Source organism: Carlito syrichta, unplaced genomic scaffold (assembly GCF_000164805.1).
Source record: "Carlito syrichta isolate Samal-C Ts95f unplaced genomic scaffold, Tarsius_syrichta-2.0.1 Scaffold301564, whole genome shotgun sequence".
Classification (NCBI taxonomy): domain Eukaryota; kingdom Metazoa; phylum Chordata; class Mammalia; order Primates; family Tarsiidae; genus Carlito; species Carlito syrichta.
Genome location: NW_007245660.1, coordinates 42,601 through 68,085, shown reverse-complemented (window position 1 = coordinate 68,085; position 25,485 = coordinate 42,601). Strand labels below are relative to the sequence as shown.

Here is a 25,485-nt window from a genome sequence, read left to right as displayed (position 1 = left end):
ATAATTATCTTTGCTATGATGTCTATGAAAATATTTCTTTATATTTATATCAAATTACACTTATGGCTTGTAAGTATTGATAGTATGAAGATGCATCAAGATATTAATGTTCTGGCCTCATTCTCTCATTTGCATGTAAGTAGTAAGACAAATGACTTTTAAAACTCTCAATGATTCTTTGTCATTTATTTCCAAAGAAAAATGTTATCCTGAACACTCACCTCATTCCGAACTTACAATAATGCTTAATGTGAGCCACAAAAAACCTCTTCACTTTGATCTTTTAAAGGAGATTACATATCAGCATTCTTCATTCTCCATGAAAAACATGGGATGAGGGCTGATGACCTACTATACAAGGACATTTCAAAGCTCTTACGTACCAACAATAGACCCCATACCTTTACATAAGCACTACTAATGAAGGCATAGCATCATGTGAGTTGAGTTACATCAATATTGTTTGCTTTTTGAAATATCCTCATCTTCTGTCAATGCAAAACCAAAATTATACAGAGAATATACTTATGCCTTCCTAAAAAACAAACAAAAAACCATCTTCTAATGCCACTCAATATTTGCTATTTATTTCAACTTGACATTTCAGTAAATAAGCTTCCATATAAATTGCATCTGTAATGTTTTCAGTTCGAATACCCTAGTATTTCCAATGGCATATATTCTGAACAAAGGCCAGTCCACATTCTCTACATTTGTAGATTCTCTACAATGCACAGTCTAATGTCAAATAAAGTATTTGCTGGTTAATGTCTTTAGACATATTTTACATTTGTACATTCAAAAGATCTGTGGTTTGAATAAAGATAATGTACTCTTTACATCTGTAATTTCTCACCATGTCTCTATTGTTTATAAATAGATATATGATTTTCCAGTCATTAGAGATACTGAAAATTTAGAGTATAAATTGTCTGATGTTGAGAAAACTTGGAATAACAGTGAAAAAATTTACCCCATTCTGCCCATCTATAGGGAATCCCTAATATAGATGCTCATATGTCAACCAAATATTGAATGAGAGCTAAAGGCTTTATCTCATTCCTTTCTCTTATACAGTTTCATCTCAGTATGGATTCTCACATGTCCTGCTACTTGTATATGAGAGCAAAAGGTTTACCATGTTTTTCACATTTGTACATTTTTCTCTCCAATATGGATGATTATGTGTTCAGCAAATCCGTTGTGAGAGTGAATAGCTATGTCACATTCTTCACATTTGTAGGTTTTCTCCCCAGTATACATGGTGTTATGTTCAGAAAATCCAGAGTGAGAGGGAAAGGCCTTGCTACATTCCTCACATTTGTGGGGTTTTTCTCCAGTATGGATATTCTGATGTTCAATAAGCTTTGCATACTGAGTAAATCCTTTGCCACATTCTGCACATTTGTAGGGTTTCACTCCAGTATGGATGGTCTTATGGCCAGCAAAACCTCCTTGAGAGCGAAAGGCTTTGCCACATTCTTCACATCTCTAGGGTTTCTCCCCAGTATGGTTGGCCTTATGGCCAGCAAATCCTCAAGCACGAAAGGCTTTGCCACATTCTTAACATTTGTAGGGTTTCTCCCCAGTATGCATGGTCTTATGCTGATAAAAGCCAGAGTGAAATTGAAAAGCCTTGCCACATTCCTCACATTTGTAGGATTTCTCTCCAGTATGGATCACTGTATGTCGAGTAAGACATGAACAAGAGTTAAAGGCTTTGCCACATTCTGTACATTTGTAGGGTTTCTGTCCAGTATGGATGGTCTTATGTACAGCAAATTGCCCTTGAGAGAGAAAGGCTTTGTCACATACTACCCATTTCTATGGTTTCTGTCTATTATGGATCAGAATATGTCGAGAAAGGTTTGAATGAGAGTGAAAGTTTTTGCCACATTCTTCACATTTATAGGGTTTCTCTCAATTATGGATCACCATATGCCGAGTAAGGTATGAATGAAACTGAAAGGCTTTGCCACATTCTTCACATTTGTAGGGTTTCTCTCCAGTATGGATCACTGTATGTTGAGTAAGAAGTGGACGAGAGTGAAAGGCTTTGCCACATTCTGCACATTTATAGGGTTTCTGTCCAGTATGGATCATTGTATGTTGAGTAAGGTGTGAATGAGAGTGAAAGGCTTTGCCACATTCTTCACATTTGTAGGGTTTCACTCCAGTATGGATCACTGTATGTCGAGTAAGATGTGAACGAGAGTTAAAGGCTTTGCCACATTCTGCACATTTATAGGGTTTCTCTCCAGTATGAATGGTCTTATGTACAGCAAAATCTCCTTGATAGCGAAAGGCTTTACCACATTCTTCACATTTGTAGGGTTTCTCTCCAGTATGGATCATTTTATGTTGAATAAGCTTTGAATGAAAGTGAAAGGCTTTACCACATTCTTCACAATTGTAGCGTTTCACTCCAGTATGGATTACTGTATGTTGAGTAAGACGTGAAAGAGACTGAAAGGCTTTGCCACATCTTTCACATTTGTAGGGTTTTTCTCCAGTGTGTATCATTGTATGTCGAGTAAAATGTGAAGGAAAGTGAAAGGCTTTGCCACATTCTTCACATTTGTAGGGTTTCTTTCCAGTATGAATGGTCTTATGTGCAGCAAATTCTCCTTGAGAGCGAAAGACTTTCCCACATTCTTCACATTTGTAGGGTTTCTCTCCAGTATGGATCACTGTATGTTGAGTAAGATGTGAACGAGTGTGAAAGGCTTTGCCACATTCTTCACATTTATCTATCTATCTATCTATTCATTTATTTATTTATTTGGAGTATCTATCTATCTATCTATCTATCCATCCATTTATTTATTTATTTGGAATCTCACTCCATCACCCAGACTGGAGTGCAGTGGCAACTCCCGGTCACCACAGTCTCAACCTGCTGGACTCCGGTGATCTTTGCACCTCAGCCTACCAAGTAGCTGGAACTACAGGCGCGTGCTACCACGCCTGGCTAATTTTTTTGATTTATTGTAGAGATGAGGTCTCACCAAGTTGCCCAGGTGGGTCTTAAACCCATTGACTCAGGCAATCCATTCACCTCAGCCTTCCAAAGCACTAGGATTACAGGCTGAGCCACTGAGCCCAGCTCATTCTACACATTTTTAGAATTTCTCTCCACAACGAATTTTCTGATGTGGTGAATGACATGAGTAAGAGCTAAAGGCTTTCCCACATTTTTCAATTTTGAAGGCTCTGTCTCCCCTATGGATTCTTTCATGTCTATTTAGATGGAATAAGTTGTTTAACACTTATCCACATATATTGTGTATATCTCCTGCACTATTTTTTTGACGTTGACTACATTTTGAGGACCAGTTAAAGGTTTTGCCATATTCATGTTTGAAAGCCATTTCAGAAATATGGATCCTCTGGTGGATAACAAATTTGGAGTCTTGATGAAAGACTTTCCTACTCTTGTTACATTTGTAATGGTTATTTGCAACTTAGCATTCTATTTGCCCTTCACCCTCATGAACACTTACACAAGTTTTTTGTAAGCATATGTTCTTAAGGACATATTTACCATATTTTCCCATTGGCACCTTTGCAAGAGAGTCTTCTATGCTCTTCTCTGGCAAAAGACCTTCAGTGTAATGAGAAGTCACAGCTGAAAATCAGGAAAATAAAAATTTAGTCCACATGCTAGACTTAGGTGAATATCTTTTGAAAATAAAACATAATATTATACCATGGTAAGGACATAAGTATGATGGAAAGTAGAAATCACAGGTTTCCACTCCTTCATAAATATAGGTACTTTAGAAAATACTTACCCCATTGCTTGTGTGAAAACTCAAAAAACAGCTAAAACTTGCATAATACACATGATAAACTGAGTTACATGGAAGAGAAAGTTTAGTAATTTTGCTACCGTAATTTCTCTTTCTTTACAATGCAGCATGAAGCAATCAGATGGGATGTTCTAACTCTTGAATTCCTCCTCAGGGAATAAACAGAAGAGTAGAGTATGAGTCCACATTTCTGTCCTTTAAGGGTTTATGCAAAGACTTGTTTCTGTCCCAACATACAGAGAAGACACATCCTAAGAACAGGTATGAGTCTCCTAGAATCTCTAACTTAGTGATTGGTGTTATATTAATCTAGACAAAGCAACATCATAAACATTATGACGTGTATATCTTTGAATTTCAAATACCTGAATTCAAAGAAAGTATGCCAAAGTATAGAAAGAATCAGGATAAATGACTTGATTAAGGTACAACAATAATTTGTAGAGCTGCAAATTACAACAAAGATTGAGATGACTTGATTAAGGTACAACAATAATTTGTAGAGCTGCAAATTACAACAAAGATTTCATATGAAATGTAGAAACCCTTACTTGAACCACCACACTCCTGCGTGGATGACAGAGAACATGCTGATAAAATGTAACCATAAAAAGGATTTGGAAAACATCCTTGACATTGATATTGCTCTTAGTAATAATTTTGTGTGTTGGTTTTTTTGTGTGTGTGTTGGAGTCTCACTCTGTCACCCAGACTGGAGTGCAGTGGCCACTTCTGGCCACCGCAGCCTCAACTTGCTGGGCTCCAGTGATCCTTCCGCCTCAGCCTTCCAAGTAGCCGGAATTACAGGTGTGCACTACCACACCCAGCTGATTTTTTGATTTATTGTAGAGATGAGGTCTCCTTGCCCAGGCAGGTCTCAAACCCACTGGCTCAGGCAATCCACTCACCTCAGCCTCCCAAAGGCACGGAATTACAGGCTGAGCCACCGAGCCCAGCAGTAATAAAATTTTTATGACTACAGAAATAAAAATAAATATAAACAAATTGGAGACATCAAACTGAAAACTTCTGCAGACTAAAGGGAAAAGGAAGAAGGCTTACAGGACAAGAAAAAACATCTGCATGAGAAGTTAAAGAAAATGATAATCACTTGAATAAAAAACAGTCAAAAAATGAATAATTTTCCAATTAAGACATACAACTTGCCAACAGGTAAATGAATTGGAAGTGAACATCACCAATAGAGGCAATTTCAAATAAACACAATGATGATATATTGTCTCAAAGTGGTTAGAATGAGCAATACCAACCAGAAGAGAGAGAGAGAACTTTTAATAAGGATGTGAAGAAAAAGAAATCCTGTATACTCTTGGTGAGTTTAAAATTGGAAGAGTTATACAAAAATCATTATCAACATTCTTTTAAAAATAAAAACAAGCCGGGCTCAGTGGCTCAGCCTGTAATCCTGCACTTTTGGTAGGCTGGGGTGAGTGGATTGCCTGAGGCCACGGGTTTGAGACCTGCCTGGGCAACGTGGCGAGACCTCATCTCAACAATAAATAAAAAATTACCTAGGCATAGTAGCACGTGCCTCTAGTTCCAGCTACTTGGAAGGCTGAGGTGAAAGGATCTCCGGAGCCCAGCAGGTCAAGGCTGTGGTGGCTGGGAGTGGCCACTCCACTCCAGTCTGGGTGACGGAGTGAGACTCCAACTCAAAAAGAAAAAATAAAATAAATTAAACAAAAATAAAAACAAACTGTCACATAACACAGAAATCCCTTTTTGAGGCATATAACCAAAGGAAATAAAATCAGTATCAAAAAGTAGTCTCCAACCCCTATGGACATTGCAGCATTTGTCAAGATGGCCAAGCTTGGAAACATCCTAAATATTTGTGAAATCTGTGTTGATTAATAAAATAATGTGTATATACACACACACATATATATATGCACAATAGCATATGATTCAGCCAAAAATTTTTTAAAGAATTCTGCAATTTTAGCCTTATGGATGACATTGTAAGACATTATGCTAACTGAAGTGAGCCAGGCACACACACCCACAAATACTGCATGAGAACAGGTACAGTGACTCAAGTCTGTAAACCCATCACATTGGGAGACTGAGGTGAGAGAATTGCCTGAGCTCAGGGGTTCAAGACCAGTCTGGGCACCTAGGTGAGACCACAGATCTATGACAAATATAAAAATAAACTAGGCGTGGCAGCGCACACTTGTAGTTCCAGTTACTTGAAAGGCTGATATGGAAGGATCGCCTGAGCCCAGCAATGAGTGGTCATTAGCATGCCACTACATTCCAGCCTGAAGTGACACTCCAACTCAGGAAAAAAAATTTCTGTATGATCTCACTTCTATGGAATCAAAAAACTTTGCACTCATAGAGGAAGAAAGTACAACGTGGTCACGAGGGTCTGCAGGTGGGAAAATGGAGATGTTTTTCAATGGTTAGAAAATTTGAGTTATAACTGAGTCTTAGGGAGCTAATGTGGACCATAGTGACTTATCGTTAATAATGACATTTCGTATGCTTAGAAAATTTGCTAAGATAGAAGACATTCTCCTTCAAAACATAAAAATGGCAACTACATAAGATGGTTGATATGTTCATTAATATAATTGTAGTCATCATTTCACACTGTATAGGCATATCAAATTATTACATTATTTATGACCTATTATTTATTTATGTATAAAAAATCAGGTGATAATCACATATAAACATGCATACATCTGTGTTTGAATATATGCATATATGAAGCTAGTCCTAAACTTAATACTAAAAAAAATTATAAAATAAGAGATATTAAGGCACAAGGTAACATGTAGGAGTTTAATATATGTTTACCAATCCTCTACACAATATAGTATACTTAAATATTTGGATATAAATAAAAACTACCAGTCTCAGATCACACTATAAAAGTAAAATTTAAGTAAAATATCAGGATTTCTTCAATTAAGAGAGATAATTTGTATTTAGGTAGGACTATTGAATATGAATTTAAATAAAATCATTGGAAATCTCCCTAGTATAGAAAATCAAGTAGAAAATATGTAACATGTGTCCAGAGTGTTCTTAAAATTTCTCAAACAGATAACAAAATCACTGGTCACATAATCCAACAATGATGCAAAAACAAAACATAAAAAATAGTTTGACATGGATTTCCAAATAAATAAGCAAATACCTGCACGTCTCCAAAGCATCATAAAGGTAGTCAGATCATGCAGTTCCTAACATACCATTAAGTGGACTTCGATTTCCTCTGTAAACTTGAAAGATCATTGAAGAAGGAAGAGTTTTTGGAGAATTTCTGAACAGGTGTCGCTTTGTGACAGGAATAACAGATATCGCTTTGTGACAAGAAGAGAAAGAATCCCAGGTTTCTAAGAAACCATTTCCATTGGAGCAGACCACCTTACCAAACCACTTTTCAAGCTCTGATTCCTCAACCTGTGTCATCTGCTTCATTCACTCCCACTTACCTGGAAGTTTGGCTAATGTGCCATGTCTCTTCACATCCCAGGGCTCTTTCCTTTGCTCCAGACATGTAATAAGATCTGGTTTAGAGACAGCAAGTCCTGTTTAATTAGAAAAAAGTAACATAACTCTTGCTGTGGTTCTTAGATTACAAACCTAGCATTTGATAAGTAGAGAACACATTATTCAAGATTCTAGAAAATTAATCCCAAAATACAGTTTCCCAATAAAACCTTTAGAACATTTAGATAGAATTTTCAATTTATGGGTTTCTTTTTATTCTAAGTTGAAGTCTCACTCTGTCACCCAGCTTGGAGTGCAGTGGAAAGCTCATGGCCACCCCAGTGCTCACCTGCTGGGCTCGGGTAATTCTTCTCCCTAGGTCTACCAAGTAACCAGAACTACAGGTATGCGTTACCACTCCCAGATAATTTTTTGATTTAGTGTAGAGATGGGGTCTTGCCAGGTTGCCCAGGATATTCTTGAACCCATGGGCTCTGGCAGTTCTGTCAATGAAGTCTCTTAAACTGCTGGCATTACATGGCTGAGCCACCATGCCTGGCCTTAAATTTGTGAGTTCTTAGTTCAGTACTAGTGAGTCAATAACTTATGGTAGCAATTGGAATCAGATGTGGGCAATGATCAATGTCACTAAATTTCTGGTCTTACCAATAATATAGCTAGAAGGACACTGGTCAATTTAAAATAGAGAAGGCTTCATGTCAAAATGAAACATCATTAATTTTTTATTTTCTATGTTAACATATTACCAACTTTTCAATGATAGGAGGAATCTGAAATTCGTTCATGCAAAGCAAAAATTCCCAGAAAACATTCTACAAATAAAGGACATAAAATCCTTAGTAAGAAATAGAATTGTGTTTTGAAAGTTTCCTCACCCAGGAAAACCAGGTTTCTATGGTTCTCTAACATCACAGTCCAGTACATTATTCGCTGAGGGTTGGTTAGGCATGCCCACTCTTCTGGAGAGAATTCTATGGCCACATCCTTGAATGACAACAACCCCTGAAAACAACAAAAACACATATTTACCAAGTCACCATGGCCTCTAGGTAAAGCAAGAATGAAAAGAACAGGGTCAAGCTGACAAGACAACTATTATGTAATAAAAAAACTCATAACACAGAAATATCCTCTGGCAAGATTCGGTGACTCAGCCTGTAATCCCGTGCTTTGGGAGGCCGAGGTGAGTGGATTTGCCTGAGCCTGCGGGTTCGAGACCCACCTGGGCAAGTTGGCGAGACCTCATCTCTACAATAAATCAAAAAAATTAGCCAGGTGTGGCAGCACACGCCTATAGTTTCAGCTACTTGGAAGGCTGAGGTGGAAGGATCGCCGGGGCCCAGCAGATCGAGGCTGCAGTGGCTGGGAGCGGCCACTGCACTCCAGTATGGATGACAAAGTGAGACTCCAACTCAAAACAAAAAATAAACAAACAAACAAAAAAACAGAAATATCCTTCAATGCATTAAGTGTGGGAAAATAGGATGAAATAAAATCCACTCAGTCAATGTAGACTCTATTTTTGTGAGTCAAAAGCATAAAATGGACACAGGTACGCACATTTTAAATTATTGTTTATATCACACAGAATACGTTACATATGCTGCTCCTAATAAGTCAGAAGATCCTTGGCAAGTTTTAATTTGTACAACAATGAATTGAATATCTTCTTAAAATGCAAATTCTGATTCAGAATACGTGGATTTTGCCTGAGGTTCTGCGCCTTTTTGTTCAGTTGTTGTTTCATTCTTTTTTTTCTTTTTTTTTTTTGTTGGAGTCTCACTCTGTCACCCAGACTGGAGTGCAGTGGCCACTCCAAGTAGCTGGAAGTACAGGTGCATGCTACTACACCTGTCTAGGTGTGTCTCATTGTGAACCAGGTTAGGGCTCCCTGGCATAATCACACCTTATTGCAGTCTCGATCTCCTTGACTAAAAGAATGCATCCACAGCCAGACTCAGTGGCTCAGGCAGTAATCCCAGAACTTTGGGAGGCTGAGGTGAGTGGATTGCCTCAACCCACAGGTTTGAGACCCGCCTTTGCAACTTGGCAAAACCTCATCTATACAATAAATCAAAAATTAGCTGGGTTTGTTAGCACGCACCTGTAGTTCCAGCTACTTGGAAGGCTGAGGTGGAAGGATCGCTGGGACCCAGCAGATCGAGGCTGCAGTGGCCAGGAGTGGCCACTGCACTCCAGTATGGATGACAGAGTGAGACTCCAACTCAAAACAAAAAAACAAAAAATAAACAAACAAAAAACCAGAAATATCCTCCAATGCATTGTGTGGGAAAATAGGATAAAATAAAATCCACGCAGTCAGTGTAGACTCTATTTTTGTGAGTGAAAAGCATAAAATGGACACCAACACAGGTATGCACATTTTAAATTACTGTTTATATCACACAGAATATGTCACATATATTGCTCCTAATAAGTCAGAAGATCCTCGGCAAGTTTTAATTTGTACAACAATGAATTGAATATCTTCTTAAAATGCAAATTCTGATTCAGAATACATGGATTTAGCCTGAGGTTCTGCACTTTTTTGTTCAGTTGGTGTGTTTTATTTCTTTTTTTTTTTTTAGTTGGAGTTTCACTCTGTCACCCAGACTGGAGTGCAGTGGCCACTCCAAGTAGCTGGAAGTAGAGGTGCGCGCTACTACGCCTGTCTAGGTGTGTCTCATTCTGAACTAGGCTAGGGTGCCCTGGCATAATCACACCTTATTGCAGTCTCAATCTCCTTGGCTAAAAGAATGCACCTTATTGCAGTCTCGATCTCCTTGGCTAAAAGAATGCATCCTCGGCTGTGCTTGGTGGCTCAGTCAGTAATCCCAGCGCTTTGGGAGGCCAAGGTGAGTGGATTGCCTCAGCCCACAGGTTCGAGACCCACCTGGGCAACTTGGCGAGACCTCATCTATACAATAAATAAAAATTAGCTGGGCTTGTTAGCATGCACCTGTAGTTCCAGCTACTTGGAAGGCTGAGGCGAAAGGATCGTCAGAGCCCAGCAGGTCGAGGCTGCGGTGGCTGGGAGCGACCATTGCACTCCAGTCTGGGTGACAGAGTGAGACTCCAACTCAAAAAAAAAAAGAATACACCCTCCATATCGTCCCATGTATTTGGGACAAATTGGTATCATGTCAAAGCACACAGGAGGAACACAACATCCATGCTGAGATCTTATAGCCAAATGTTATAGTAATTTATTACTACTTTTTGAGTGGGAGTCTCACTCTTCTCACCCAGGCTGGAGTGCAGTGGTATGCTCATGGCCACTTCAGCCTCAATCTGCTGAACTTAGGCAATCCTTCTGCCTCAGCCTTCCAAGTACCTAGAACTACACAAACATGCAATCATACCTGGCTAATTTTTGTAATTTACTGAAGAGAACAGAAGAGGCTATGTAGGGAGCAGTGTCCGGTAGACCCATTGAATAGCACAGGAAGAACAAAAAGTTGAAACAAACTCATTAGGCAGGACCATCACAAGGACAGCAGCATGGTTTGCAAGTCTTATACGCATGACATTCCTTCTGTGCTGGGACACATTTATTTACCTGAGAAGCAGCCATTTTTTCTATTTCCTCTTACTTCTCTGGGATTTCTTCTCAGGTGAGATTAATCAAGTTACACCTACATTTTCAAAATATGCCTTTATTTACTTCAAAATTAAATGGAATGTATTTATTTTTTGTCAGTCTTACCACTCTCTTGGGAGTCCCTCGCTTGCTCTCCTGTCTGCCTGAGGTTCTCTTTGATTTGATTCTTACACCATCTCCCTGAGGTGTGTCTACTTTGTCATTTAGGAGAGTTTTCCTTCTTTACAAATGCAAGATAATCCAGAGGACAGACATCAAATCTACCTTTGGCCCTAAAGAACAGTGATGTTTCTACAAGTGCACAGAAACCAGTCGCCGCACTAAAATAAATTTTTTAAGTTGCTAACTTCATAATATAAAACTTAGATGTAATCGATTCAAAATGGGACAGTCAACTCTCAAAAGTTCAACATAACTCCATTTTAGACCGGGGTGGGGGGGAGATCTCTGGCCTTTGTGTGTTTCCATGTAGCTAAAATAATTTTGAAATGTTGCCGGGCTCGGTGGCTCAGCCTGTAATTCCGCGCCTTTGGGAGGCTGAGGTGAGTGGACTGCCTGAGCCCGTGGGTTCGAGACCCACCTGGGCAGTGAGACCTCATCTCTATAATAAATTAAAAAATCAGCCAGGCATGGTAGCGCATGCCTGTAATTCCAGCTACTCGGAAGGCTGAGGCGGAAGGATATCCAGAGCCCAGCAGGTCGAGGCTGCGGTGGCCGGGAGCGGCCACTGCACTCCAGTCTGGGCGACAGAGTGAGACTCCAACTCAAAAAAAAAAAAAAAAGAAATGCTGCCTTGTTGGCACCAGTATGCAGCTGTCCAGATCTGGGAAAGTGGGAGTATGTGCACTAACTCTGCTTTGTTTAATAAAGGAACAAGGAAACTGTGAACCAAGGACAAAGATAATTCATCACTTTCCAGGACTCCTCTCATGGCCCAGATGTCTGCAAGTCTAAGCCACCTCTTGATCTTAGCCGCTCTCTGTCCCACAGCCTGGATAAAAATTTTGAAAAAACACACACGACCCAGGAGGGGTCTTTAGGATGCCATCCCCTCATTTTCTTGGTTTTAATGTCCCCACTAAATAAAGTCAAAACCCTGCTCCAACTCCTTCTGTTGACAGACCTGGATTTGGACCTGGTGACACAAATGGCCAATGACACTAATGACAGAACCTGGAGATTTCCACCTAGATAATTCAGATAAGGCCACTGCAGGACGGTCACCCAACAAGACCTTCCCATGCCCGGCTTTCCTTGCTACTTCTCAAAGCCTTTCCTCCCAGGCCCTCCGGGATGCCCACACCATGAGTCCTGGCTGGGATTTCTGGACTCAAGAACCACTGTTGGCCAAGAGGTCTCTTTAACGTTGTGGTGGAGTCATCGTTTATCTCTGGGGAGGAAAGAGGGAGTGGGCCAAGATCATAGCCTACCCTTCCCCCCACCAGCCCCGTACGCAGGTCAGATCCTCTCCACAACCCTTGCGGGTTCGGCACACTTGGGGATGGTGCTAAGCAGGCGATGTCGCTGTAGGGTCAAGACCACGGGGTCACGGCTGAGGCCCACCTACACCAAGGGAACCGGGCTGAGTCGCTGGTGGGGACGGGTCCAGGCTCAGAGCTGACTGAAAGGCCAGTCTCTAAAGAGTCAGGTCATCCGGGTCCATCCCCACTCCCCGTCTCGGGAAACCTCCCTGCACACTCACCACCTCTTGCCTTCTGAGGGTCTCAGCGTCCGTCCTACGAATCTCCCAGGACCTGCATGTCACAGGGCAACACAGGCTAAAATGAAGATACGCGAGGCTGACGGAGGAAACTAAGGCCCTGTAAGAGCCGGGAAACTGCCCCCTCACTTCCAGCTCCTGTCTGATTGGCCATTTCAAACCCCACCATCAGTTGATTGGATAAAACTCCAGGCCATCTGGTTTTGAGTCACAGGACATGTGATCAGACGCGGGCTGAATAGGAAAGAAAATGTTGATTTCTCCCAGCTCCGGAATGTGGTAGGGACGTGTAAGGGGGCCCCTTACAGGAATTGCTGGAAACACTGGCATCTGCATGACTCCCAGTTGGTGGGTTGCGGAGCTGCAGGACTACAATCCCAGCATGTCCGGGAAGAGGCAGTCTTGACCTACAGTGTAGCGACCCACCAGCCAGGAGCGACAAAAACTCCCATCATGCCACAAAGGGGGCCACAAGCCTCCACCCTCACCCTTGTGCCCAGACTCTGGGGCAAGGAGAAATCTAAAGGCATTTTTGCCTATGGAGCCATTATTGTTTTGCACCTCTTGTCAGTCAAGACCAGAGGGGCGGGGCCTGAAGAATTTTCCAATCAATGGACGCTGATGTCTGAACTGGTCAGACGGGAGCTGAAAGTGAGAGGGCGATCTTTGGGTCTTCGTCTCCTGCACCTGCGCAGAGTTGGGTCGTCCTTTCTGGAGTATCCTGTACTCTGGCACCCACGTGTGTCTTCGCTTCAACCTCTGTCGCCCTGTGATCTGCAGGATGTGGAAGACCTTGGTGAGGCAGCCAAGACATCTGGAAGCTAGGAGAAGATGAGTATGTGGGGGGTGTCATGAGAGGGGAAGTGGCTGGACTCGAATGACCCGACTGTGGTGGGACCAGCCTCCCCTCAGCTGACAGTGAACACATCCCCACCGGCAGCTGTGCCTGGTGCCCTCTGTGTAGGTGAGGCTAGGCCCGGACCCTGGAGACTTGTACCATGCACAACCTCACCAGCTGAGCCCTCTGTCAACAGCTCCTCTTTCCACATGTCTGGGACCCAAAAGAGTGGTGGGGAGGATCCGACTGGCTGGCGGGGCCAACGGGGGTAGGGTCTGGGGTACTGTTCTCTGTCCCTCCTTTCTCTACCCCAAGGTTAGATCACAATATTGAGGAAAAAATTTTGCTCTTTATAGCTGTGCAGATCAATACATTTCCACCAGAAAGTGTGATAGATTAATTTTTGAATTTCACAGGTGTATGAAAGCACCCATTACATTTGTTTTTTGAGTTAATCTCACTCTGTCACCCAGGCAGGACTGCAGTGGCACACAAACCACCAACCCAGAATCTGGTGAGCCTTCCGCCTCAGTCTTCCAAGTAGTTGGAACTACAGGCATGCGCTACCACACCCAGCTAATTTTTTTGACTTATTGTAGAGGTTAGGTCTCGCCAAGGTGCCTGGACTGGTCTTGAACATGTGGGCTCAGATGATCTACTCGCCACAGCCTCCTGAGCCTGGCTGATAATACTTTCAACAAATTATTTTTTAATGCTGAGTTTAGTAATAAGAATATAACTCTCCATGGACAAAGCATTCTTTAGCCATATGAGTTGATTACAGTTTCCTATTACTTGGGTAAATAATGAAGAGTAGGTCTGGAGAAACACACTGGTAGATAACAGGTTTACCACCATATTACAAAGCCACTAGAGAAAACAGATCAAGTGGTCAATGTCCCTACCCCCCAGAAACTTCCAACTGTTGTAAAAGGGTAAATGGTGTTGAATCAGCACCATGTAGTCAGTACAAAGAAGGAAGTTGTCCATATTACCTGACATTTTGTTGAGTTCTGATGTTACTGCTTAAGAGAGCATTTCCAGACAGAATTGTTGCCATTTCATTATTATATCTGTTGGTTTCTCATTTTTAAAAATAACCATACAGGTTTTCTTGTTGTTTTTTCTGTTGTGCCCAGTATGGAGTGCAGTGAGGCACTCATGGCCACATAACCTGATGGTTACAGGCAATACTTCCAAATCAAACTTAGACATCTGCCATCATGCCCAGCTAATTGCTTGATTTATTGCTGAAATGAAGTCATGCCAAGTTGACCAGGCTGGTCTGGAACCCCTGGGCTCAGACAATACTCTCACCTCATCTCCCAAACTACTGGAATTACAGGTGTGAGAATTGGGGCCCAGCTATCCCCCATGTGATCCTAACATGGTGACATTGTCTAGTTGAGGGTTGCCAGATATGTTCGTGAAAAATTGAATTCCGAAGCAAGGTCACCTCTCCTGCTCTGCTTGGGTGTGGTTAGTCAGGTAAGCCAGTGGGGTCAGGTATTCATTGCTGTAGCAGAAATTGCCAGTGTTTCTGGCAAGGGAGGGCACTTGTGGGAAGGAAAGAATTAACTCACACTTTGCACTCTTTGCAAGAGTTCACTGTTTTTGAATCTGTCTCCTGTGACAAAAGACAGAGAAAGGTAGACTTTATTGCCCTTTCTGGACCCTCCTGCCTGTGGGTGTGGTGGTAGCAAGAAAAGGATTGTGCTTATGCGAAAGGCATATACTGGCTGCACTTCATAGCTTATGCCAGGAATCCTATCACTTAGGGAGGTTGAGGTGAGAGGATTGCTTGAGGTCAGGAGTTTGAGACCAACCTCTACAACATAGCATATTCATGTCACTATAAGAATAATTAAAGAAAAATTAGCCAAAGTATTAGCAAAGGCCTGTAGTTCCATCTACTTTGGAGGTTGAGATGGAAGGATTACCTGAACTCAGGGGTTCAAGGCTGTGGTGAGTAATGATGGTGCCACTTCACTTCTGCCTGGGTGACAGAGTGAGACTCTAACAAAAAATAAATATGTTAGCTGAGCTCGGTGGCTCAGCCTGTTAATCCTGGGCCTTTGGGAGGCTGAGGTGAGTAGATAGCCTGAACCGGTGTGTTCGAGACCTGCCTGGGAAACTTGACGAGACCTCATCTGTACAATAAATCAAAAATTAGCCCGGGGTGGTAGCGTGCACCTACAGTTCCAGCTACTTGGAAGGCTGAGGCTGAAGGATCACCAGAACCCAGCAGGCTGGGGCTGCGATGGCTGGGAGCAACCACTGCACTCCAATCTAGGCAACAGAGTAAGACTCCAACTCAAAAATAAATAAATAATAAAAAATAAAATATGTTCAATTTAATTTTAAAATAAATAAATACATATTTTCAACATGTAGGTGAGTCTTGTCCAGATCATCTCACCTGAAAAGAATTCCAGAGGGGCAGACTGGGTGGCTCAGGTTGTAATCTGAGCACTTTGGGAGGTGAAGAAGAGAGAACTGCCTGAGACCAGGGATTTGAGACCAGCCCAGGGAACTTGGCAAGACCTCTTCTCTACAATACATTAAAAATTGGCCAAGTGACCAGGCTCGGTGGCTCAGCCTGTAATCCCAGCACTGTGGGAGACTGAGGTGAGTGGATTGCCTGAGTCTGCAGGTTCCAGACCCAACCAGGGAAATTGGTGAGACCTCGTTTCTATAATAAATCAAAAATTAGCCACGCATTTTGGTGTGCCCCTGTAGTTCTGGCTGCTTGGAAGGCTGAGGCGTTAGTATCACTGGAGCCCAGCAGGTCGAGGCTGCGGTGGCTGGCAGCATGCCACTGCCCTCCATTCTGGGCAACAGAGTGAGACTCCGACTCAAAAAAAAAAAAAATTGGCCAAGTGTAGTTCAGCCTATAGTTATGGTTTCTTGGAAGGCTGAGCCGGAAGGATTGCCTGAACCCAGGAGGTCATTGTTGGGGTGGCTGTGCTCATGTCATTGCACTCCAACCTGTGCCAAGGATTGAGACTCTAACTCAAAATAAAAAATTCCAGAGGAGCTGAAGGAAATGAAAAAAAAAAAAACAGATTCTGGGGAAAATGTGTCCCAGGTCAGGACTGTCATTTTTAAAATTTGTAAACCTGACTCCTACTTGTGATGGTCTTCCCTAATGAGTATTTTTCAACTATTTTTGTTCTTCCTGATATTCCAGGACTTTGAAGGACATGTCTGCCTATGTACCAGAGGCTCCACTGTTCTCAGCATCCATGCTGCCTAGTTGCCATGAACTGTTCTCACCATGCATGAATGACCTGCAGTATTAACAATGTTCCCTGGTGGTTGGGGAACATAGCAAGGTGTGGATATCCAAGCTTCCCATTGGAAATGGGGTAGATCCTCAGATACAAGCAAAGGATGGGAATGTGAACAATTAATATTTCACATGATGCTGGGCTCAGTGGCTCAGCCAGTAATCCCAGCGCTTTGGGAGTCCGAGGTGAGTGGATTGCCTGAACACGCGGTTTTGAGACCCACCTGGGCAACTTGGTGAGACCTCATCTCTACAATAAATCAAAAAATTAGCTGGTCATGGGAGCACGCTCCTGTAGTTCCAGCTACTTGGAAGGCTGAGGTGGAAGAATCGCTGGAGCCAAGCAGGTCGAAGCTGCAGTGGCTGGCAGCGGCCACTGCACTCCAGTCTGTGTGACAGAGTGAGACTCCAACTCAAAAAAAAAAAAAAAGAAATGAGATCTCGCCAAGTTGCCCTGCCCAGGCCAATCTTGTACCCATGGGCTCCATCCTCTCACCTCGATCTCTCAAAGTCCTGGGATTATAGGTATGGGCCACTGCACCCAACATTAGATATTTAATTTTTTTCCAGATATCTATCTCTATCTTGCCTGAATTTTTTAAAAGAACTTTTCAAACTGTATTGATAAAATACATTTTATGGTGAATAACTGGAGGTAAAATAAGTGGATCCATTTTTGGTTAAAGGGTATAAACCCAGATAGGAGAGGCACTGACACAGAGACAAGCCTGAATCAAGTGTCAAGTCAGGCCATCCTATGACTTGTGATGTCTTCTTTTGCAGTCTGCTAATTGGAGTGCCTGGTGACAACACTCTCAGGAGACATTGAACTTGCTCTCCCGTGTACCTGAGAGGATTCATGTGGGTTCTTACACCTTCTCAGTAGGTGAGATATTTTATAATTTGGAATGTTTTAAATCCTTTCACAAGTGAAATTTAATCCAGAATGAAAGTAGGGACTCCAAGAAACTTAGAATAAACTTAGTTCACATTTTGCCTCAGCATAACCATTTTTGCTTAGGCTGACAGGCTTTGAATCAAGCACAGATTAGACATAGTTAATTTCCAATAAGCAGGTTTTAGGAGGCATTAAGTCATTTTAAGATTACATGTTTCTGCAGAGCAAGAGGTAGCCTACCTCATTCTCCTCAAGAAATCTCCATCAGATGCAAAACCAGAGCAACCCAACAACCTAACCTTTCAACTCAAGCTTTACATACTAATCTCCAGGAAACTTTCAGTTTCCTTGTCAAGGGGGAATCAAAGATCCCCTCTTGGCTGGCTGAAGCCATAGAAATTATAATAAGACCACTCTTTGGTCAAGAAGTTTGTGGATTTCAAACATCTCACAAGTCTCTTGTTGGAAAGCCCCTTTCCCTTGACTCCTCCCACATAGCCCATCACCTGAGGGCATGAGATGCTAATGCCTGGCAACCAGCAAAATATAAAACTTATGTGGCTACAGTCTACATCAAAGACCCCTGGCCCTGGACAGTCCTGTGGGCTTAAACCCCCCTTTCCCAAAGACCTTTAAAAAACTCAATTCTTGGCCCTTCCACACCTCACTTGTCTCTGTCTGCACCCTTTTCAATGTGTCAAAGGTCGTTATTAAACTTTACTTCTACTTTCTCCTTTGTAGCAATCTTGCATTATTCCCATGACAATGGTCCACCTCACCACAGTTTACACTTTCACAGAGGACAGGAATCATTTCTGTCTTTTCCCCTCAATACCAGCAAAGTGTGGAAAATGCAAAGAAACTACTCACCTAATCAACTTAAATGTATTTCCTATAATTTTTTATCTTGGAAGAAGACAAATCTCACAATAAAACAACAGCAAATGTAACCATGAAATGTCAAAATAAGGCAGAGTAGCTAACACAGGTAAGACATAGATAAATTTCCTATAGGGTGCTTTTAGGAAGCATTCAGATATTTTACTGTAGACCAATTTGGCAACCTTTCCAACTTTTTGGCAAATCAAAAGAAAACCTCATAATATGCAAGACTAGGACAACCCATAATAATCATGAAGAATCTTTCTGGATAAGTGTGGTTGCTCACGCCCATGGTCCCAGCACTTTGGGAGGAGGAGATGATACCATTTCCTGAGCATATAGTTTACAAACCAACTGCAGCAACTTGGTGAGCCCTCATCTCTCCAATAAATAAAAAATTAGCCAGGCATGGTGGTGCACACTTGTGGTTCCAGCTACTTGGGAGGCAGAAGTGGTAGGTTCATGAGTAGGTTGAGGCGGTGGTGGCCATGAGTGTGCCATTGCTCTACAGCCAGGGGAAACAGTGAAACTCCTACTAAAAAAAAATAAAAGCCAGGCTCCATAACTCAAGCTGCAATCCCAGCACTTTGGGAGGCCAAGGCAAGAGGATTGCATGAACCTGTGCATTTGAGGTGAGCCCAGGCAATTTGGTGAGACCTCGTCCCTACAATAAATAAAAAATTAGACAGGTGTGGTAGCACATGTCTTTAGTTCACATAACACAGGAGGTGGCCACAAAATCTTTGATTAATACATTATGTGAGCCGATCTCAGTGGCTCAGCCTGTAATCCCGCTCTTTGGGAGCCTGAGGTGAGGGGATTGCCTGAGCCCTTGGGTTTGAGACCGACCTGGGCAACTTGACGAGACCTCATCTCTACAATAAATCAAAAATCAGCTGGGCGTGGTATGGCACGCCTGTAGTTCCAGGAATTTTGAAGGATGAAGTGGAAGGATCACCGGAGCCCAACAGATCAAGGCTGTGGTGGCCAGGAGCGGCTACTGCACTCCACTCTGGGTGACAGAGTGAGACTCCAACTCAAAAAAAAAATAGAATAAAATACATTATGTGACAGAGTGAGATTCCAACTAAAAATATATATATATACTCAAGTGTTTTATTACATAAACAAAGATCTGAGTACTACATGTACTCAGTGGACCCTGAACGATTATCAAAATTCTATTAGAAAGTGATTGGCAGTACTGGGACACTGCCATGGTGGGGGACATAACATCAATAAGGATTCTCAAGCTTTACATGTACAATGACCACCTATGGCCTAACCTTGAATTGTACACTACCTTTTGTTTCATTTTATTTTTTTGAGTTGAAGTTTCTCTCTGTTGTCCAGAGTGGAGAGTAGTGGCATACTTCTGTCTACCATAGCCTTGAACTGCTGGGCTCCAGTGATCCTTGTGTCTCAGCCTTCCAAATAGCCAGAACTACAAGTGTGCACTACCACGCCTGGCTAATTTTTGATTTATTGTAGAGATGAGGTCTCGCCAAGATTCCCAGGCAGGTCTTGAACCCAAGGCCTCAAGCAATCCACTCCCCTTGGCCTCCCAAAGTTCTGGGATTTTAAAATAAAATAATAGAAAAAGCCAGGCTCAGTCTGTAATCCCGCGCTTTGAGAGGCTGAAGTGAGTGGATTGCCTGAGCCCACAGGTTCAAGACTCACCTGGGTAACATGGCGAGACCTCATCTCCACAATAAATCAAAAATTAGCAGGGTGTGGTAGTGCATGCCTGTAGTTTCAGCTACTTTGGAAGGCTGAGGCGGAAGGATCTCTGGAACCCAGCAGGTCAAGGCTGCGGTGGCTGGGAGCGGCCACTGCAATCCAGTCTGGGTGACAGAGTGAGACTCCAACTCAAAAAAATATATAAAATAAAATAAATAGAAAATAAGAGAAAACTACAGAAATCCAGTGTCCCTGGAAGAGGAAAATATCAATACACAATTTCTATTCCATATTAAGGATTTCAAGTCATTTCTTTGTAGAAAAATCACATTTGAATAGAAATTTAAAAATTAGTATACACATTGAGTCACCATGTTGCAACATTATGTCATGATCAAGCTCCCTTTATGTCAGGGATGCTTAGGAGATTCAGCAGCTGGGAATCATCAATACAGTGTCACATTAAAAAAAATCGATCGCTGGGCTGGGTTACTCAGCCTGTAATCCTGCGCCTTTGGGAGGCTAAGGTGAGTGGATTGCCTGAGCCCACGGGTTTGAGACCGGCCTGGGCAACTTGGCGAGACCTCATCTCTACAATAAATCCAAAAAAAAAAAAAAAAAATTAGCCTGGTGTGGTAGCGTGGGCCTGTAGTTCCAGCTACTTGGAAGGCTGAGGTGGAAGGATCGCCGGAGCACAGTAGGTCAAGGCTGCGGTGGCCAGGAGCTGCCACCGCATTCCAAGCTGGGCGACAGTGAGATTCCAACTCAAAAAAAAAAACGATGACAAAGACATCATCTTGATAATAGATTAAAAGATATTGTGAAATTTACAAAAAGTTTTACATTTAAAGATCAAATTATAAAAAAGTGTAAAATATTTCTGAAACATGAAAAACCGTATAAATGAAAAATAATGGAAATAAATGATTGGGAAGAAAGATTACATCGTATAATTAGATCAATAATCCTCTAATCAGTTTATCAATTGAGTTTGATACTGATATACAAACAGCTGTTTTTGTTCTGAAGAAAACAAATTTTTTTGCAAACAATATTTAAATTGGAAATTTCTAAAAAGTTTGAAAGATGTTATCATCCATAATAAGAACTTGAAAAGTAAAATAATGTGATAGTGACTTAAAAAAAAAAAGGCTGAAAGTGGAATACTGCTGGGGGAGTGTGGGGCATATGTCATCAACAAGTGTACCTGCATAGTAGACATTTGTATACATAGCCCTGAATTGTACCCCAGATCTTCTTAATAAATAAAGACTGAAAAACCAAGGAAATACAGTTTTTTTGGGTTTTTTTTTTTAGTTAGAGTCTCACCATGTCACCAAGACTGGAGTGCAGTGGCATGCTTCCAGCCACCACAGCCTTGACCTGCTTGACCTGCAGAGCCACCGAGTCCCCCAGAATACACACTTTTAAAGTAGAATAAGATATATATGAAGGCCAGGCATAGTGGCTCATGCCCATAATCACAAAACTTTGGGTGAAAGAGATGAGAGGATTGATTGCCTGAGCCCAGAGGTTCAAGAACAGTTTGGACAACTTGACAAGACCTCATCTCTACAATAAATGAAAAAGTTAGCCGAGCATCGTGGTCTGTGCTGGTATTTCCAGTTACTTGAAAGGTTGAGGTGGAGGGATCACCTGAGCCCAGCAGGTCGAGGCTATGGGATATGGAGGATGCTACTGCACTCTAGCTTGAGTGACAGAATGAGGCTCCAACTTTAAAAATAAGAAAACAGATGTCTATCAGTCAATGTCTGCATGCTCTAAAACCATGACATTCCAGTAGGAAGAGACACAGCCCCTGACCTAGAACACAGTTACCTGATAACCAGCCATTTTTGCCACAACTTCCTCCAGCATTTCTTGTCAGATGAGATTATCTGGACAAGTCACATCGACATGTTGAAGACATGCCTTTATTTTTAAAATTAAATTAAATGTATTTTATGAGTCTGAGTATCACTCCGTAACCCAGGCAGGCATGAAGTGTCTCCACACAGCTTATCACCATCTTGACCTCCTGAGCTCAACAGATTCTTCCTTCTCAGGCTCCCAAGAATCTGAATCTACAGGCATTTGCCACCACTCTTGGCTAAATTGTTTCAACTTTTATAGCTACACGGATGTGCTATGTTGTCCAGGTTAGCCTCAAATTCCTGGGATCAAGCAATCCTCTCCCCTCTCTCTCCCCCACCACTGACCTGGATAAAAAAAACCCCAAATTACACAAAACCCAAGAGTGTTCTTGGCCCCTCATCTTCATGGTTCTAATGGTCCTCTCTAAATAAAGTCACAGTCCCTGTTCCAACTCCTTGTCTTGACTGGCCGTCTCACCAGGGAAAAACCAGGTTTGGACCTGGTGACAAACTGCCAATGATCCTTGAAAGGACAGACTGAGAGCGGGAAGCCACTTTTCATCTTGTTCTGAAACCAAGACACAACGATGAGAAAGTAGAAGCTATGCTTTTGCAGAAATGCACACTTTAGGTAAAATTAACTTTACTGACTTTGTCTTTTCAGAAACAGACCTCCTGGTGCCAGGTATGTCATAGGGTCATTCAATCTTGCCTAGAGTAAAGGGAATTTACATGGCCTACGACATCATACATTGGGCAAGGACTGTAAATGTCATGAAACTTGTAATTACAAAAGTTATACCACTCAGAGGGAGAGCAGGTGGGAATTCGATCTTCCAGTAAATTGGGCACTATCTACAGTGAAGCCAAGGATCCTCCGCAGCTAATCACTGGGAATCCCTAGAAGATAAGGGGGGGTGCACCCTCCACTAGCTCTAAGAAATATCGTTTGGGAAGGTACAGAATTAGAATCCTTGCCACGCCCTTCTCTCGGGGCTATGATAATATGGACAGACATTAATGGGTCTGTGTCACAGGATCTCTAAAACATCCACAGGTAGTCGACAAGGAAGTCACAGCAGTCACGTGCAACATCTCCAAGCAAAGGATATAAGCCAGGACTCTGGGTGGTGAACTTTTCTTAAATAAATCTTTTCTTCTCTCACCTCTATGTGTTGCAATTCTTTGCCATTTACTCAGATCTCTGGGTTCCCAGTGCGCACCTCCGGCTGGCCAGCTGCGGGGTGCTGTGCCCCTTGGTCCATCCATTTTCCCTCACTCTGTCCAGTATCCTAGCAATCCTGATGACTTGGTCTACGGATTTCGACCTGGATATTACAGATCAGGCGACTGTGGGGCTGTCCCCCACTGGAACCTACCCGTGGCTGGCTTCGCCCTGCCTCTTCTCCAAGCCTTTACCCCAGGCCCTCCGGAGACCCCAGACTACAAGCCCTGACTGGGACTTAGGGATTCACGATCCGCTGTTGGCCCAAGGGAACCCCTTTACACTGTGCTGGAGCCTCCGTTTACCTTCTAGGAGGAGAGAGGGATGGGGCAAGGACCAAAACCACTTCCACCAGGAGCCCCCACACGGGTCAGACCCCCCCACAAAACTCCTGGGTCTCACACAGACATACTGGAGAAGCCTACAGTAGAGCGAGGTCGCCATGGGGACAGGACGCTGGGGACCGAACCAGACCTCCCTGTGGAAAGGGGACCAGGGCCGAATCGCCGGCGGGCACAGGACCAGGCTCAGAAGTGAGGGGGAGGCCGGTCGGCCACAGCCGGGTCATCCGTGTCTATCCTGCGTCTCGCTCTCGCACCCACACCCATACTCACCATCTCCCGGCTTCTGGGTGTTCCAGCATCTTCCTTTCTGACTCCCCGGAACTGCATTTCACAGGGCAATAAAGGAAGAAGCCAAGATATACGGCTCTTTCCGAGACGATTTGGCACTTCCGCAGTTCCAGAAAACAAAAGGCCAGGTCAGAAACCGGAGCCCACCACCTCATTTTAATCTACTTTCTGATTGGGCAGCTTCCGAACTAGCATTCACTGATTGGATAAGGTGACACGTCACCACCCTTCTGATCTTGAATGACAGCAGATGTGATCCAACGGGGCTGGAGTAGGCAAGAAAAAAGAAAATCATGGTTTTTTTTGTAAAATTTTGAGGTTGAGTTGCCTCTCTGCACCGGAAGTTGGGGGAAGGAGCAGCATGTGGAGTGCATCGCGGAGCATTCTGGGAACTGTAGTACAAGAATGAGGCCTGGTCCTTGATCACTGGGCTGCAGGACTCCGTCCCAGTCTGCAGAGGCAGCAAAACACTTCAATGTACCCTGTGAGTAGTTTCAAGGGGAGTCCACATTTTTTACCCTGCTGGGGAAATCCACATCCGCCAGTGACATGTAGGACAAACTGGTCATTGCCACACTCACGTACCAAAGAAACAAGCCCCTGAAAGAATAGTAAAAAGTAAAAAGAAATAAATATATAAATAAATTTTAAAAAAAAGAAAGAAATAAGCCCCCAGTGCTCCTGGATAAAAGGAGAAAGCTTGGTAAACCCTTCTGGTCCTCTCTCACTGTGGGAGGTTTTTTAACCTCAATAATCCTGCTTTAAAAAAAAGGAGGGAAGCCGGGCTCGGTGGCTCAGCCTGTAATCCCACACCTTTGGGAGGCTGAGGTGAGTGGATTGCCTGAGCCCGCGGGTTCGAGACCTGGTTGGGCAACTTGGCAAGACCCCCATCTCTACAATAAATCAAAAAAATCAACCGGGCGTGGTAGCGCATGCCTGTAATTCCGGCTACTTGGAAGGCTGAGGCGGAAGGATTGCCGGAGCCCAGCAGGTAGAGGCTGCGGTGGCCGGGAGCGGCCACTGCACTCCAGTCTGGGCGACAGAGTGAGACTCAGAACTCAGAAAAAAAAAAAAGAAAGAAAAATGTGTTACGGCAAAATAAACTGTTCAACGGATTTTCTTTTTATTTATTTATTGTTATTTTAAATATGTGAGTTACAATTCAGGATTCGGTGGATCGGTGATCATCATACACGTAAAGTGTGGGCCTTCCCTTTGGTCCCACTTCACCTGGTTTGTGATCAGGTAGGTAACCTTATTAGTGTTATGCGCCTCCCCCTCCCTGGAAGCATCCCACTACTGCCAAACACTTTCTTAAAGTATTATAAATGCTCAGGATTCGCTTATGAGTGAGAGCATGTGGTATTCAGTCGTTTCTGTGACAGATCACTGAGTATGTATTCAACAGATTTTCTTTGAGCCAAGGCTTTGTGCCAGGCCCTGGAACAGGCAGTGGTGTTGGTACTGCTTTTACTCAATACATTTTGTTTTTTTGTTTTTGGTCTTTTTTTTTTTTTTTTTTTTTTTTGAGTCAGGGTCTTACTG

General features: G+C 42.7%; 1 protein-coding gene across 1 annotated transcript; it reads right to left on the bottom strand.

Moving 5' to 3' along the window:
* Positions 1 to 1,146: 1,146 nt before the first annotated feature.
* Positions 1,147 to 24,000, bottom strand: LOC103257144 (zinc finger protein 724-like). Its single transcript, XM_021710812.1, has 7 exons — positions 23,923 to 24,000; positions 8,177 to 8,303; positions 7,283 to 7,378; positions 3,545 to 3,628; positions 1,936 to 2,690; positions 1,569 to 1,767; positions 1,147 to 1,451 (listed from the first exon to the last, which is right to left on the bottom strand). The coding sequence occupies exons 1-7, from the start codon at positions 23,977 to 23,979 to the stop codon at positions 1,147 to 1,149; spliced, it is 1,623 nt and encodes a 540-aa protein (XP_021566487.1). The 5' UTR covers positions 23,980 to 24,000.
* Positions 24,001 to 25,485: the final 1,485 nt, after the last annotated feature.